This window comes from Thermobia domestica, chromosome 1, assembly GCF_964235325.1.
Source record: "Thermobia domestica chromosome 1, izTheDome1.hap1.1, whole genome shotgun sequence".
Classification (NCBI taxonomy): Eukaryota; Metazoa; Arthropoda; class Insecta; order Zygentoma; family Lepismatidae; genus Thermobia; species Thermobia domestica.
This window is the reverse complement of record NC_137454.1, coordinates 130207446-130222157: the sequence shown is the minus strand read 5'-3', so window position 1 is coordinate 130222157 and position 14712 is coordinate 130207446. Positions and strand designations below refer to the sequence as shown.

Below are 14712 nucleotides of genomic sequence, written 5' to 3'. Positions count from 1 at the left end.
TTGTTGGGGACCTACTAAAGTTATTTTTGATATACATACGAACGTAATGTTTCTGTTCAATCTTTTCCCTCCAGTATTTATACATTTAACTTCCTACACAAAACTGCATGCAGCCAGTGGCGAAGCGTAATCCTACAAGTAGGGTAGGCCCGATAAACTAATATTCTCACTTAGCTCCACTACAAGTATTTTGAAGTGCAGTTTGTATTTTCTTCTGTCTGGGATTTGCAGGGGGATGAGGGAAATTTCCTCCTCACTTGCTGTTTTCATTTACTGCATATTTGAAAATGGAAGGAAAGAAAGTACATTCTTACTGTTAGCTGTCAAATTTCTTGGATAACCGTTTGTCATTTGCATCTCCCAAAGTAAGTACGATACAGCATTTAATTAATGCATCACATGATAATGACCACTAGAAATGTTAGTGCTTAGAAGGAATTTCATTTGTATAAACGCAAGATATCTAATATTCTATTGTATGCAGTGGCATATTTAAGAGGGTGGCTTCAGAGCTTAAGTACTCACCAAAATTTTATCGCATTTTTTTATTGTTTTATATACAGGGTGATCCATAAGTCTTAGTACAGTGGATTATTTTGGAAACAAACATGATTAAAGCAAATCTGACTAGCGGAGGGCGGACTTGGATAAAGGAGCTACCGATTGATGCATGCGTGGTAAATGGCGGGTATCTTGGATCCGTTTTTTTTTTTTTTTTTTTTTTTTTCAAATAGGAAGGTAGGCATGTGACACATCAATTAACACTGTTTTTGCAGGGGAATGCAGTCCCACAAGCAGAAATGCGTTATCATGTCCCGTTCCAAAGTGAACTTATTATGAAAGGGGGGAATATATTTCCCTCCCCCTTTCACAATATTTGTATGAAACGCAGTAACACTGTTCATAATCACTTCAAACACTTTCAGCACAAACAATTAGTCAATAAATTCTTTTCCCTATTTCAATTATGCACTTCCACATGTCTGTAACAGCAATCCTGAAACAAAGGAATGAAAATAACATGTATCAATGTAGCCAATATAAATTTAGAAACATACATACTGACTAACAAGAATAATGACCTGTATTGAGTATTGTTCGGAAACGTAATACCTCTCTAAATAACTCGAAAGCTGGATAATTGTGTAAATTCAAATGAATACTTCAAAAAACAAATGAAGTTGAATATATATTCCTTTGATGCTGCAGGTAAATAGCTACACGCAAATGGTTATTGATCTGAACGCAGATATTCACATGGTCAATATCTTGCAATGTTTGGTTTATGTTGAATTTTGAATTGGATCCATTGAGTGCCCAAAATGCAACTTTGTGATGTTTTAGTCAGGAGCGTCATTTCAGATTTTGCTTGGGGGGGGCAAGACCCCTTGATATAAGTAAAATTTCGCGTTTTTTAGTGATTTACTACTATTCTATTAATAAAAATCTATATACATTTCAAACTCAGGGGGGGACAAATGCCCCTCCCTGCCCCCCTGGTTTTAGTATACATATGAAACTACAATCTGGACAATTTTGATCAAAGTAACAGGGACATTTCTGTGCGAAATTCAAATTTTAATTTGAATTTTGAAGTATCATTTTTTATTGTAGATTTTTTAATATAGTACAACTTGTAGGACAATCTTGAAGCTTTCCAATGGTGTTTGTTCCACGTCTCTAGTGCACATATTAACCATTTTATGACAATTTTTAATAATCACTGCAACTGAAAAATGCACTTTTTTGACATTTTTGAACATTTTGTATGGGAACACTTTCAGGAGGAGAGAGATAATGTTTGGGATTTTTCATCTCCAACTGTAATAAAGCTGTGCACCAATTTTTACAAAAATCTGAGATGGTCAAGTCTGATGACTTATTGATTTGACATGGAATGTTCCATATATATTTTAAGATTATATATGTGTGTTACAGTTTCGGCTATGTAACATAGCCTTCCTCAGACACATTATGAGAGAAATATCCAATTTTTCTCTCACAATGTGTCTGAGGAAGGCTATGCTACATAGCCGAAACTGTAACACAAATATATCATCTTAAAATATACTGTATATATACTGCTTTGGTCAGTTGGAATCTAAATCTAAGTGATTAGCCTAAGCCTTATAATGTACTAAAACACAATAGAGACATAAATTTAACACCTTAATTGAAAGAAACTTTTCTTGCTTTGATATGAGCAAATTCCTTTATCAGATTCGCGTAGTCCCATGTTTTAGCCAATTCGTGCTCTATTGATATCATTGCTAGACCACTCAAGCGTGTTTCAGACATAGAAGAGTGTAGATAGTTTTTAATAAACTTAAGTTTCCAAAAACTTCTTTCTCCATTTTTCACTGTTACAAGCAAGATTAACAAAATTCTAAGTGCAACACTAACATTGCGAGCAAAGTCATGTTCCTCAATTAATTTTAATGTTTCTTTTGGTAAATTTTCACAGGCTTAATTATAGTGGATAACACTTTCAGTTTGTCTTTCGAATCACTGGGGTTAATATCTTTCAGTTCTTCGTGTGTTAAAATGGTGGTAAGTTTAGTACACTTTTCAGACAAAAAGTTCCGGTGGTAGGCTATATCTTTACGATTACTTATATCGTAAAGAAAATTGAAATACTCACTGTGATGTTTAAGTTGCTCAAATCTTTATCTTAACAGCTAACACAATCATGTCTAGAACTTTGTAATAAAAATCGATCTTGTATCTTGTTTGTGGATTTTCAGTAGCTTCATCCTCTTCCTCGTACTGAAACTGCCTCTTCTTTAGACTTCGAGCTTGCACTGTATTACGTATCAGTGGATCACCCGTATCTAATGCTGATGCCAACTCCATCGCATCAACTAAGATTGAAACTTTGCATCATTTCCGCTCCTCTCAAAGTACCCAGATATATTTTCAAGAAATTCTACTGCATCCAACACATTAGAATCAATGCTTTGAAAATTTTTGCTTACTATCTTTATGTGGAATATAAAGTCATATCAGACGAGTGAGTAAAGGAAAGGAAAGTAACGCAGCTGGGTCGCACAGAGCATCGTGGGCGACCATTCTATCTGTTCTGTTGTTATTACTTATTTGAAGTAAGGCATCATAAACTTCCCCTATTTGATAACTGAGTCAGAGCATCAATTCGGTTCTCCCATCTTGTGGTAGTTAATGATTTTATAGTGAGACTGCTAATATGTTCCTTTAGTATGGTCCAACGTTGAACTGACGCAGAAAAAAGTCAAACTTTTTTAGCTATACAAAAAATGAAACATTTCTCAAGAAAAAATACGCTGTACGATTTAATATATTCGGAATGAACAATTTGTAAATTGGTCAAAAACTCGCTGTTAGAACCTAAATGTCTCTAGATGCTACAGGCTAGAACGGCCTGTCTCAAATGGGAGTGTATCTTTTGCATACTTGGAGCGGAGCGTTAGAACATTACTGAATAGAAAAAAATATAAAAAGACACCTTGATAATCTTATGCATTCTAGCCCAAAATCTTGTCTACGCCGCTGCAAGGGAAATATTGAACGACATACCTGTGGCTAGTAGTTTGATAATTGAAAATGAGGAGGAACGCTCTGAATTTCCTGAGAGAGTATTACGTGAGTAAAGTAAGTTCAATTACATTCTCACGTGAACACAATTTTATTTTTCCATGTGAGCCTATTACGAAGCATTATATTTTGATAGTATTCTTTTCTTTTTCAAATTTTGCCGCCCTGGGTGGTGGTACGGCTCGACCGCCCTTCGCGCCGGCCCTGGATCTACTGTTTAACATATAATCTGAATCACAAATGCTCCTACAGAGAACTGAAATGCCGAAGACGCGCTTGCTAATCGTACTCATATATTCACGCGAAACTCCAAGAGATACATAAATTTCCGCAAGTCTAGCGAGGTTCACCTTTACAAAACTTCTGCGAATGTTCCCCGCCTTCAACTAAACGATACATGACTTGACAATTGTCTCAAAAATACGACAATTCTGACCTTTAGACTAGTAACAGAAAGGGAAAGAACACCGTACAAAAAGGATTGCATTTCCTCGTCTGTCCGATTTGGGAGATTTTTGGGTAGGTTATAGCTGAGGACCTCCCGGGAAATTGCTAATATGGGGTCAACTCCCTATGATCAACCCTATGCCCTCCAGAGGTCGCCAAAGGTCACACAACGGATGTTGGTAGATCTGGTTCAAACTTGGCATACCTGGTTCAAACTTGGCTTGTTATACTGGGCTACGGCAAATGAGGATAGTCCACGTAACGGAGTGACTTTTGGTGACCTCTGAAGGGCACAGGGAGTTGATCCCATATAAATAATTGACCGGGGGGTCCTCAGCTAGAACATATCCAAAAATCACCCAAATCGAACAGACGAGGAAATGCAATGCTTTTTGTACGGTGTCCTTTGTGTTTATGTAGCCTATTTTTTAAAATAAAATTTTAAATTTTATTTTTCAACATTTTTCTGTTCTCTATTTGTATTTTATAGCTATTTATTTGAATTACGTGTGTAATGCTTACATATTTGTCTCGGACTTCACTTGTATTTTTCACAGCAGTGGGGTACGCAGAAGTTCAGGCTCCCGAGTTCATATGATTTCAGGTGTTTATATACGTATCTTAATATGGTAAATGTTTATTTTTGCATATCTTAATCAACGAGTGGATTAACTCCCCCCCCCCCCCCTCTTGTATATGCCACTGCTTCACAACAACGTTTTATAGATAAATCAATTTAAAATTTAGTTCAAGAATATTCATTCGTTTCTTAAATGTTTCCAAACAAATTAAAGAAAACTACATATACATCAAGTGTTATTAAATTCCAAAGTTGAAAAGTTAATTAAGAAAGTATTATACTTTCATAATAATTTATTATATGTGCGAACGTCGCATCAGAAACCTACTGCGGATATCTCTCTCTCGTCCTTGAAACAATAAATGCCTTTGTCCTGTGATAAACAGAAAATAATTCCCACCTTCCGAGTTCTCCCTTTTTTCCCCTCCTTTCGTCCAGTGCACGATCAACACAAAGCTTTCAGGCTGACTGCACCCAATTTCCTGCTCTCCCGGTCGCCACAAGAACATAAAAAGCGAGAGTTTAGTCACAAAAAATGTGATTACATTGTACATAGGGCCAGGCGTTTAAAGGGCTGTTCTCTGACAGCAGCGATGCTAGAAAGAACCAGGTCAGAACAAGCTAACATCAAGGAATGTGACCTATGGTATGTTGCCATCTATCTCATTAACATCAACCAGGGTTGCAAGCTCGATATTAAAATAACCAAAATTTGTGTTGGGTCGTTTCTAATTCGTAATAAATGTCCGTAATTAACAAGAAATTTAGGTATGGTTAAAAAAATGCATAAAAAGATTGCGATCTTGGCCAGTAACTAGTTTCTGGATCTGGAGCCACAAAATTTTTGAACGGCCCCTAAATCGAGATTTTTTTTTTTTTTTTTTTTAATGGAATAAGCACATCATACTGAGTTAAGTGATAGTTTGGGTTTGGCTACACTATATGTAGTTCTCCAGATATAAGGCTTACAAAAAATTTTCTTACCCAATAATTAGATTTTGGATCAGGGGCCACAAAATTTTTGAACGACCCCTAAACCGAGTTTGTTTATATATATATATATATATATATATATATATTTATATATGGAATAAGCACATTATACTGAGTTAACTGATAGTTTGGGCTTACAAGAAAATTGTTGATTGAAATATATTGGATTTTTTTTTTATGATGATAATAATAAAATAAATCTGTGGATTAACTGGAAAGGGACGCGACTGTGACTACATTACAAAGCCGCCTCTCAATAATGGCAACATACATGTTAACACAGATAAAACCTAGAGTTGATACTTTGTCTTCTCAGAAATATATTTAGATTTGTATTTAGAAGTACATAACAGGGCATTGACGTAATGTGTATCTTCTAAAATTCAATACTGCATACTTGCTCCGGTCAGAAAGAACGCGTTCGATGCTTTAACCAGTCGATTTTTATATATGCATACAAGAAAACAAGTCCCAAACAATAATAACTGATGTTTCATTTAATAACTGAGATCTTCAAAATGTTTTTTCCATATTTTAAAATCATTTCTCTGCACCAATTGAATGTATTGACATGAGCAAACATAATACCAGTAGAATCCATTGTAAAAGGATTGGATCAATACCCTTCCCCACCATCACTCACTAAATAAGTTTTCATTCACTTTCTCCTACATCATCATCTTACTTAAGAACCATAGCAATGGTTTCTATTCCAATGTACTCTATGGTTTTTATTTTCTACGACTATTTCGTGGAATATTTTTCTTTAATAATAATAATAATAATAATAATAATAATAATAATAATAAAATCAAACTAGCAAACAATAACAACTAAATATAAAAATGAAAAGAATGACATGTGCTAAAAATCAAGACGACAAATTTATTAGCAAGATTTTTATTTCTTTTTCTATAAAAAATAAACAGCATCAATAGTTAACATGTCTGCAGACATTTTGTTTTAATTCAACATGCGCCTAGAATTAGCTATATACAACTCGTTAACTGTATATACAACGAGCCATGATACTTGGATAGTGCGGATTACGTTAAAAGTGACAACCAGTATCACATCACAAGGCACAGGACATAAGATCTGCCAATCGGAAATCACTGGGATCATTGCTATCTATATTAACACGTACATACACACAACCACGAATTCAATTTCGCAAATGAACAACGTTTCGTTACATATACGATAGTTCCTGGTTAACTGAACTGGACTAGTTTTCTTTTTTTTTTTTTTCGAATGTTCACACATATATTAAATAAAATGGTTGTAAGAACCAAGTGGTAAGAACTAATGCAACTGATTGAGGCGCTACGATCTTTGTTTGGTGGTCTTATAGCTATAACATGTTTAAAATTGTCATTATTATAAACTTTTTAATAGTATTATTTTTCAGCCATTTACATGTTATGTTGGTAACTTTTAGAATAAGAGACGTTTCTTAGTGTGGAAGCACAATAGTAAATTGATTTACTCGTAAGTTATTCACAAATTATACATACATATACAAAAGTCATATGGCCACCAATTAGCCTCGAACTCTGAACTACGATCAATACTGCAAACAAGTGTACAGAGACAGCACTTACACTGAACGACTAAAAATGCAAAACCTTCGAGGCTCTCATGAGACTAATCAGGTTCTTCTATGTTCCAAATTGATTTGCCTACTTCTGATATGAGTAGAGCTATCGAAAGGTCTCAGACAGGAGGTGGTTTTCTAATTATAAACTAAGTTTTGAACATTTAGAGATGGGCGTGAATACAGAACATCTAAGACAAGCGAAATACTTCTGTTCTCATCACACACTCTAAACTCTGGTTACAAAACATATAATTACTGATATAGGCAGATCTTATTGTATGTACTGAGCTTTCTTTCCCTTTTCAATAACGAAAAACAAGAATAGGTTGGCAGATGTTTTACGCTATAGCAAAATACTGAAAGACTCTACAGTATCTCATTTCATACATACAAACAGTACATACATCCGTACATTATCTTTACACACATTAATATTATGGTGTTTACTACTTTACATAGGTAATATACACAGATTTTTCTTTTTATGAAGATGCATTTACTCAAATATAAGACGCTATTTTTTTTTTTTCAACTCTACTTAAATAATCTAAAGAGAGTGGAAATTCGCACAAACTATAAAGCACAATACTAAGAACTTGCTACCCATTATTTTTTTTTTCTTTTTCGCTTCGTACCTCAAAAAACTGCTCTACAAATACGATATGCATTTCTTTTTTTTACACTGTATACAAATATTTATTCAGACATACAATCATCAATAAATATAACAAAGACACATTCATCCACTGATTCATTACGGGACGCTTATAAATACGTATAATCTTAATATCTTATATTTGAGAAAATACAATGTGTTAACTTATTCGAACACTATTCATTACGCAAAGGATTTAGCTAGTAACTATTTACAGTATTTAATCCTTCTTCCCTTCATGTTGTTTTTTCTTTCTTTTAGCTAGGAGCACAAGATTAATGACAATGAACTATTCATTTTTTTACATAAAAGGTAACATACAAATTCTATAAGGTTTATATACTGCACAAGTTTTCATTTGTAAATCCATGGACGATAACTGAAAACCTATAATGAACACAAAGCTTTGAAATGGCTATTTTAATGGTCCAAACAGGTTGTTTGGCCTTTGATGTCTCTTCTCAGTGCTGAAGTTATATGAGATGAGACCTACTTTTTAAACAGCATCCCAATCATTACTCGAGTTTGTCTATAGAGGAAGTACTTATTTTGAAATATGTCGACTGACACATTAACAGAAGATGTAATAAGCATATTGATGCACTTTTGGCTTTTCTTTTAGTTCTTGAGCCAAGTGATGCTTCAAAGCCTTAAAATTCATTATACGTTTTAAAGGTATTTTCGACTAAAGAATCATCTTATGAGCACATGTAGTTAGTACTCTACATCTTATAAACAGTTAATTTAACAAACTCCCCAAATAAATGTTTGCAAATATCATTAATATGACACACACTGGTAGTGTTCACGGACTGCACTAAATTTCTACATATAAATCAAAGATAATTTCAGTTATTTCAAGTGTAATACGTTACAATATATGTATCTTGAGCAATTAAGGCATTTTCTACATATATAAATAACTGTAGGCCAAAAATTGCATGATCAAATATTCAGTTTCTCGTAACGAAAATACGATGAAATGGTGTTTGGTTAATTGGGATAACTATACGACAGTGTTAACATACACTGAAATCTTAGACATATCCTAGAGAAATCCACCTGCATTAACTTAAAAAGTTAATAAAATACACATTACACACACATACACACAATTTTTTAAAGGGCATCTATGTATATCTTAGTTTTCTATGCATTCAGATAGATTAGGAAGTTTTACGCTCAGGGGAATATTGAAAATTCAATCATCAAATAACGACCACTCTATTACAAAATGAGTTCCCACAAAGTACAAAATCAAGTTTTGAACCAAGGGAGAAAAGCTTATGTAAATAAAACGTGCACAAATTGAACGCAACGTATTACGTGAATTTTCAACAGATTTTGACATGAGAATTCAAACTGTTTTGAATTCTAATTTATTATGCCGTATAAAATTATTTGGTAATTATGCGAAACAGTTTCCCATAATACGCAAAATGCAACTGATTTATCTTTTTTAAAAAAGAGGGACCTTTTACTAGATTTCTAATTATTAACATCCTGCTCATAACATTGATATGGAAATTTCTCATTATTGCTAATCACCTTTCCCGATAAGAATTGACAATATTTAAAATGTTCTTAATCTATTTACAGGTTAAAAAGAGGCATATTATAAATTTGTACTAGAGGACATTTCTCACTTTTAAACTTTGTTATCAAGAATAACATGTTACTTTCAGACTGTTTTCTGTATGTTTACTTGATTCTCTTGATTACTTACTGCTTATTTTTTCAAGTATACAGGGTGTTTCAAAACAACACCGACGTTTGGGGGGTGATTCCTGACATCACGATAAGACAAAAAGCACAGACCAACTTTGTTTTATCTTGGTGTCAGGAATCATCTCCCAAACGTTGTCGGTGTTGTTTTGAAACATCCTGTATATGCTAACTGCACTTAGTTTCCGGGTCAGTGCTACGAATTTGTTTCATAGTTCATATTTCACTAAGTTCCATTAGATAACCTAACACATAATATCAATACGCTGAATACACATGCGTAAACCTTAATTAGATAATAGAACTTGACATCTCTGAGAGTATAACAAATTTCTTTTTCTATATAATTCAGGTTGATGTAGGTTTTTGGGAATATTCTCACTCTATACCATGGGAGTAAAAGATATATAATAAATCAGTTTTAAAGCATATTAATTAACCAGTTTTTACGTTCTTTTTTTTTTTAAAAAAAATCTTCAGTTTTTATCGTTCTTCCCATAGAAGAATATCTCACATACTTCTGTTTACTAATTATAAGCTGTATATTTGTTTATTTTCTCTGTGTGTATCTCGTACTGACCTTTCTTTATAAATCAATACGCAGCAAAGGGCTTTCTGTCATTTTGATATTTTCGCAATTAAAGACGACCCTAACTTTAATCGCATAATTTCTCACTTTTAAGAAAAATTAAACAATTATCTATTACACCTACTATAAAGGGCTTTATAAATTTTCAGTACTGAAAAAGCAGTTCCTTTACTTACATAATCATGATTTCGTCTGAACGACATGCTGCTGCTGTTCTATTGACTCCTTAAACAAAGCACAAATATATACATTGCACATGCTTGCATTATCATTATTAGCCAAATATATCTGTACCTAAGAGCATGAAGTGCCTAAGTCACAAATCCTTGTTTTTCAGAAAACAGCAAAAACACTTACTTAAGCACTAAATACATATTGGACATACTATATTATATACTTGGTTAATTACGTCATCAACCCGTGTAAAACAAAATAAAACCAACCATTTGTTGCAGACTTCCGACAGACATACAAAACTGGTTCTAACTCATTTTCGCTAAAACTTGACTTACGCACTTCATGCTCTCAGGTACAGATATTTCGAAATTATTTGAATTTTTAGATCTTTCGGAATAACAAATCGCATAATTACTTGAATATGTTTAATTTATACTATTACGTTGAAAATTATGGAAAGTGGAAGTTTACATATTTATTTAGGTCGTTCCATACTGATTGAGACTGTATCCCTTACGAAAACATTTGCGTCCCGAGGAACGAAATAAAAACTTGCCTGACAAGAGGTGACTGGGCATGCTGGCCGTATTTCACATTCCTACTCACAGATGGTTACGTGGCACGCTTTTGTGTAACACAGTGTAGGTGTGCTCACAGACAACTGAGGTAGTGTTCGAGTGCAGTGTGAAAAAACATGGATGGTCAAAGGCTGACTACGTGGTTCCTGTGTATGTTGCAGAGTTAAATCATCAGCATCTCCGAGCAGTGTGTGGTGCAGCAGCTTCTCATGCACTGTTTGCCATTCGGTTGCGAGTGTGGAAAAAGGAACTAGCACCGGAAGGAATCTCGAACTCCAGCAATGACTCACAAAGTGAGCATCATAATGTGTGATAGTCATGTGACTGTGGATTTACAGAATGCGATAGGTTTGAGAGGGGCAACAATTCCTCATATTGTGACAGGATCTGAAAATGAAGGAAGTGCAGATTGAGTGCAGTGTGAAATAACCGGTGACCAGAAACGTGAGAGTGTGCAATGTTACAAATATCTACTGACCTTGCATGATGCAAATTCAGAATATTTTTTTGCTCGTTTGGTGACATGAATCCTTTTTTGGTTACAAGACACCACAAAAACAATCGATGCAATGTAAGCATGCGGGATGTGCACGGCCTAAAGAAGCACGATCATCACTTTTAATGTGAAAACAATTGGCTTCTGTTTTGGGATGCGGATGGAATTCTGCTCGTCGACGGCTTCCACCGCGTGGCAGGGTAAACGGTGACACATACTGTGAACTCCTTCATAGCCTGTATCGAGTAATTTGGGAACCAGGGAAATGGGATAAACACATGCTTGTGTTATACAACCACCCAAGACCACACATAATAGACAACTAGAACCCTTCAAGAACTGGGATTCATAACGTAGCAACATCGACCACATTCCCTTTCGGATTACGCACTCTGACAAAATGAAACAAGTCTCTGCGGGGGCAGTTCTTTCCCGTTCAGAAGCCTTACATACGGTTGTTCGTGAATGGTGCCTCAAAATTCTGGAAGTATGGTTTGACCAAAACTTAAAAATCCCACAAATGGAGACTGTGCATTCAGGCAGACGGGGAGTACGTGTAGGAGATCTGAACATTTTAACATCCTGCTTTGCTTTTCACAGCCACAGTGAGGTTTATCTCAATGAATATGACACGTCCCAAGTATTCATTTTACTAACAATGTTTCCTTTCTTTTACTTATTACTGAACGTAAAAGATACCAACTACATTATAAGTACTATTAATGTGGGCTGAAAATCCAATAGAATGAGTAAGATTTCCTTTCTAAGCAGATTTTAAGGTCAATTTACAGATATGAAAGCAATGCAGATGACATAATGTCAGTTCTCGTTCATTAATCGAAAACTGTTACTTTACACACTACGTGGCAACGGACTCAGTTACTTGAAACCAGTTCTACTTTCAGCAGGCACTTGGTCTAGTTGCATTTAGGGGCACCAATTAAAACTATTTACTTTTCTTGCGATCTCATCTTACAACTGATAATTTAATTGTATACTTTTGAAAAAAAATAATAATTTCAGTACCAACAAAGAATGCGGAATACTTTGCTGTCATAATCTTTTTCGATCAGTCTAGTATTATTTTCACACAGCACGAAACAGATATTTAAATAAACAGATTCTGAGAGCATTTTCATTCAAATTATACACTTCAACCCACTTAATAAATATGCGTCTATAGTTAACAATAAAAATTATTCTTAAAATAGAAGTTGGCACCAATTTCGTATTTATACTATAAGATATATTATGCCTGTGAACTATTTTATATCTCAGCTGTGTTCAGAACACCTTACAATTTGTTTAGACGTATTAAACTATAGCAATACGTAGGTGATTAAACAACAAGCAACAGTTTCCAACTGTTGGATATTATTAATGTATAACCATGTTCAATAGTGTTATCCTTCTGATGCAATTTCTCTTCGTCAATAGCTTCTACATGAACTGGCAATTATAGCAAAGCCTTCACTGCTTTAAAGTTAATTACACTGTACATCTTGGAATGACAGATGGAAATCCTATTCAAAATCGTAATAGGTAAATTTATCTATTTTGCAATACACGTATAAACTTATAACTCGAGACGCGTTCGGATGAATACTTTAATCTTAATTCAGAAAGGAAAGACAGCTACAGTAAGAACTTAGTACTCTTAGTTCTTATAACATCCACACGAGTGTCTAAAACAATCCGTTTTTTAAGGACATTTTCTTCACCATTTTAGTGTACTGAAGATGTCATGTTCTTTACTATTTCTTGCTAGTTTACCAAATCCCTACTCTGCCCTTTTGAGTAATAATGACTAAAGTACTGAACATGTATCTCAAGTTGCGAATTTTCTTATTATGAAATTAGTAATCATCGATTACACACCGAATTATTTGCAATTAACAGGAAAGTGTCCTGAAATTGCTCTTTTAATTCTAATTTATTGGAAAAAATATTCTAAGAAATATCTTATTTGAGGAAAGAAAAAAAATAATAGCATTAAAAATCGAAGTTGAAAATACACAATAAATTACAGAAAGAAATATACAAATTTGCTCAAAAGTTAGTCTGTCAGGTACGTTAATAAGCGATACTTCATTTTATACACATATATCTAATTTTTAACCAGCCCAAATCTTAAACACAAACATGAAAATGATAAAACTTCTATACGATACTGACATAATGTTTTATATACATGTAAGTTTACTTTATCTCTATATTTCACGAAGGAAGTAAAGACAAACACAAAAGAACCAAGAGTTGAAACCTCAATCGTCATTATAGTAACGTAACAGGAGGGGACAGGGGAAGAACGAGAAATCCGCAAAGAAAGGAAAAGGCTTATGGCAATAAGTTTTAGTGCATAAAATAGACGATGAAAGAAAAAGCTAGAAGTTAAGCTTTAAAAGAAAAAAGTTACTAGAGGGCATTGATTTTCAAACGTACTAACAAGAAAGAACTTTCAAAATTCACGGAAGAAAGCGTTTAAAGATCACGTAAATATCACATATTATTAAAAAAAATATATCCTTGTTATTTTCCGAATTGTATAAAAACACTGCCAATGACGATAACCATGTTTCTCTGAAACCCCTTTACACCAAGACGACACTGAAAACATCCTTCTTACGGGAGAGTAGAAACCTTTTTCAATGAAAGATTAATATTCAAATACCTTTGAATATAACAGTACTTTCTCATACCGGTGTTTCACAGACAGAACGCAGCTCCGTGATTATTCTTATTTTCGTAAATCGCAAAAGTACATTGATCAATCGATATTACTCAAGTGCTCTCTTACTCAATATATTCTTTTCCGCTATACTAACATTCTAGAATATCATATACATATAAACGCAAACTTACACACCATTTTACCTTACATTTTAAGTATGACCCTAGTTGCCACATATTTTTCATTTTACAATAAATTAACACTTGTCACATCAGAGAAAGTTGATACGAACTATCACTCTCTTGGTCCAACCGTGTTTCCAAAACGTCATATTTTGAGCATTGCTGAGGCACTATTCGATTCTCTATCTCAAAATTATTTTCCATAGACCAATAACGTAACCTCTGATCGACCACGATAGTGAGAGGAAAGATGTGATTTCCCTGAATCTAAGACATTTCTGACGAATTTCACTGCTGTGTTGTTTGAGCAAGCTGCCGTAATTGTCTAAGAACAGTCTCAAGTAATTTCTTCTTATCACGTTCACTTTTCTTCAGCACTGAGAAAACAGTCTTTTTATCAGCCTCGCGTAACCTAAAAAAAATATAAGAATAAAAAAATGATCAAATAT

The 14712-nt window shown here is 34.1% G+C and overlaps 1 protein-coding gene across 3 annotated transcripts in view; it reads right to left on the bottom strand.

Moving 5' to 3' along the window:
* Positions 1-6679: 6679 nt before the first annotated feature.
* Sec15 (exocyst complex component Sec15) overlaps positions 6680-14712 on the bottom strand; it is a 162062-nt gene continuing 154029 nt past the window's right edge. For all 3 annotated transcript variants that reach the window (XM_081763407.1, XM_081763402.1, XM_081763408.1), the window contains exon 17: positions 6680-14675. In XM_081763407.1, the coding sequence (XP_081619533.1) occupies positions 14552-14675 (124 nt within the window). In that variant the 3' untranslated portion in view covers positions 6680-14551. The remainder of the gene's footprint in view (positions 14676-14712) is intronic.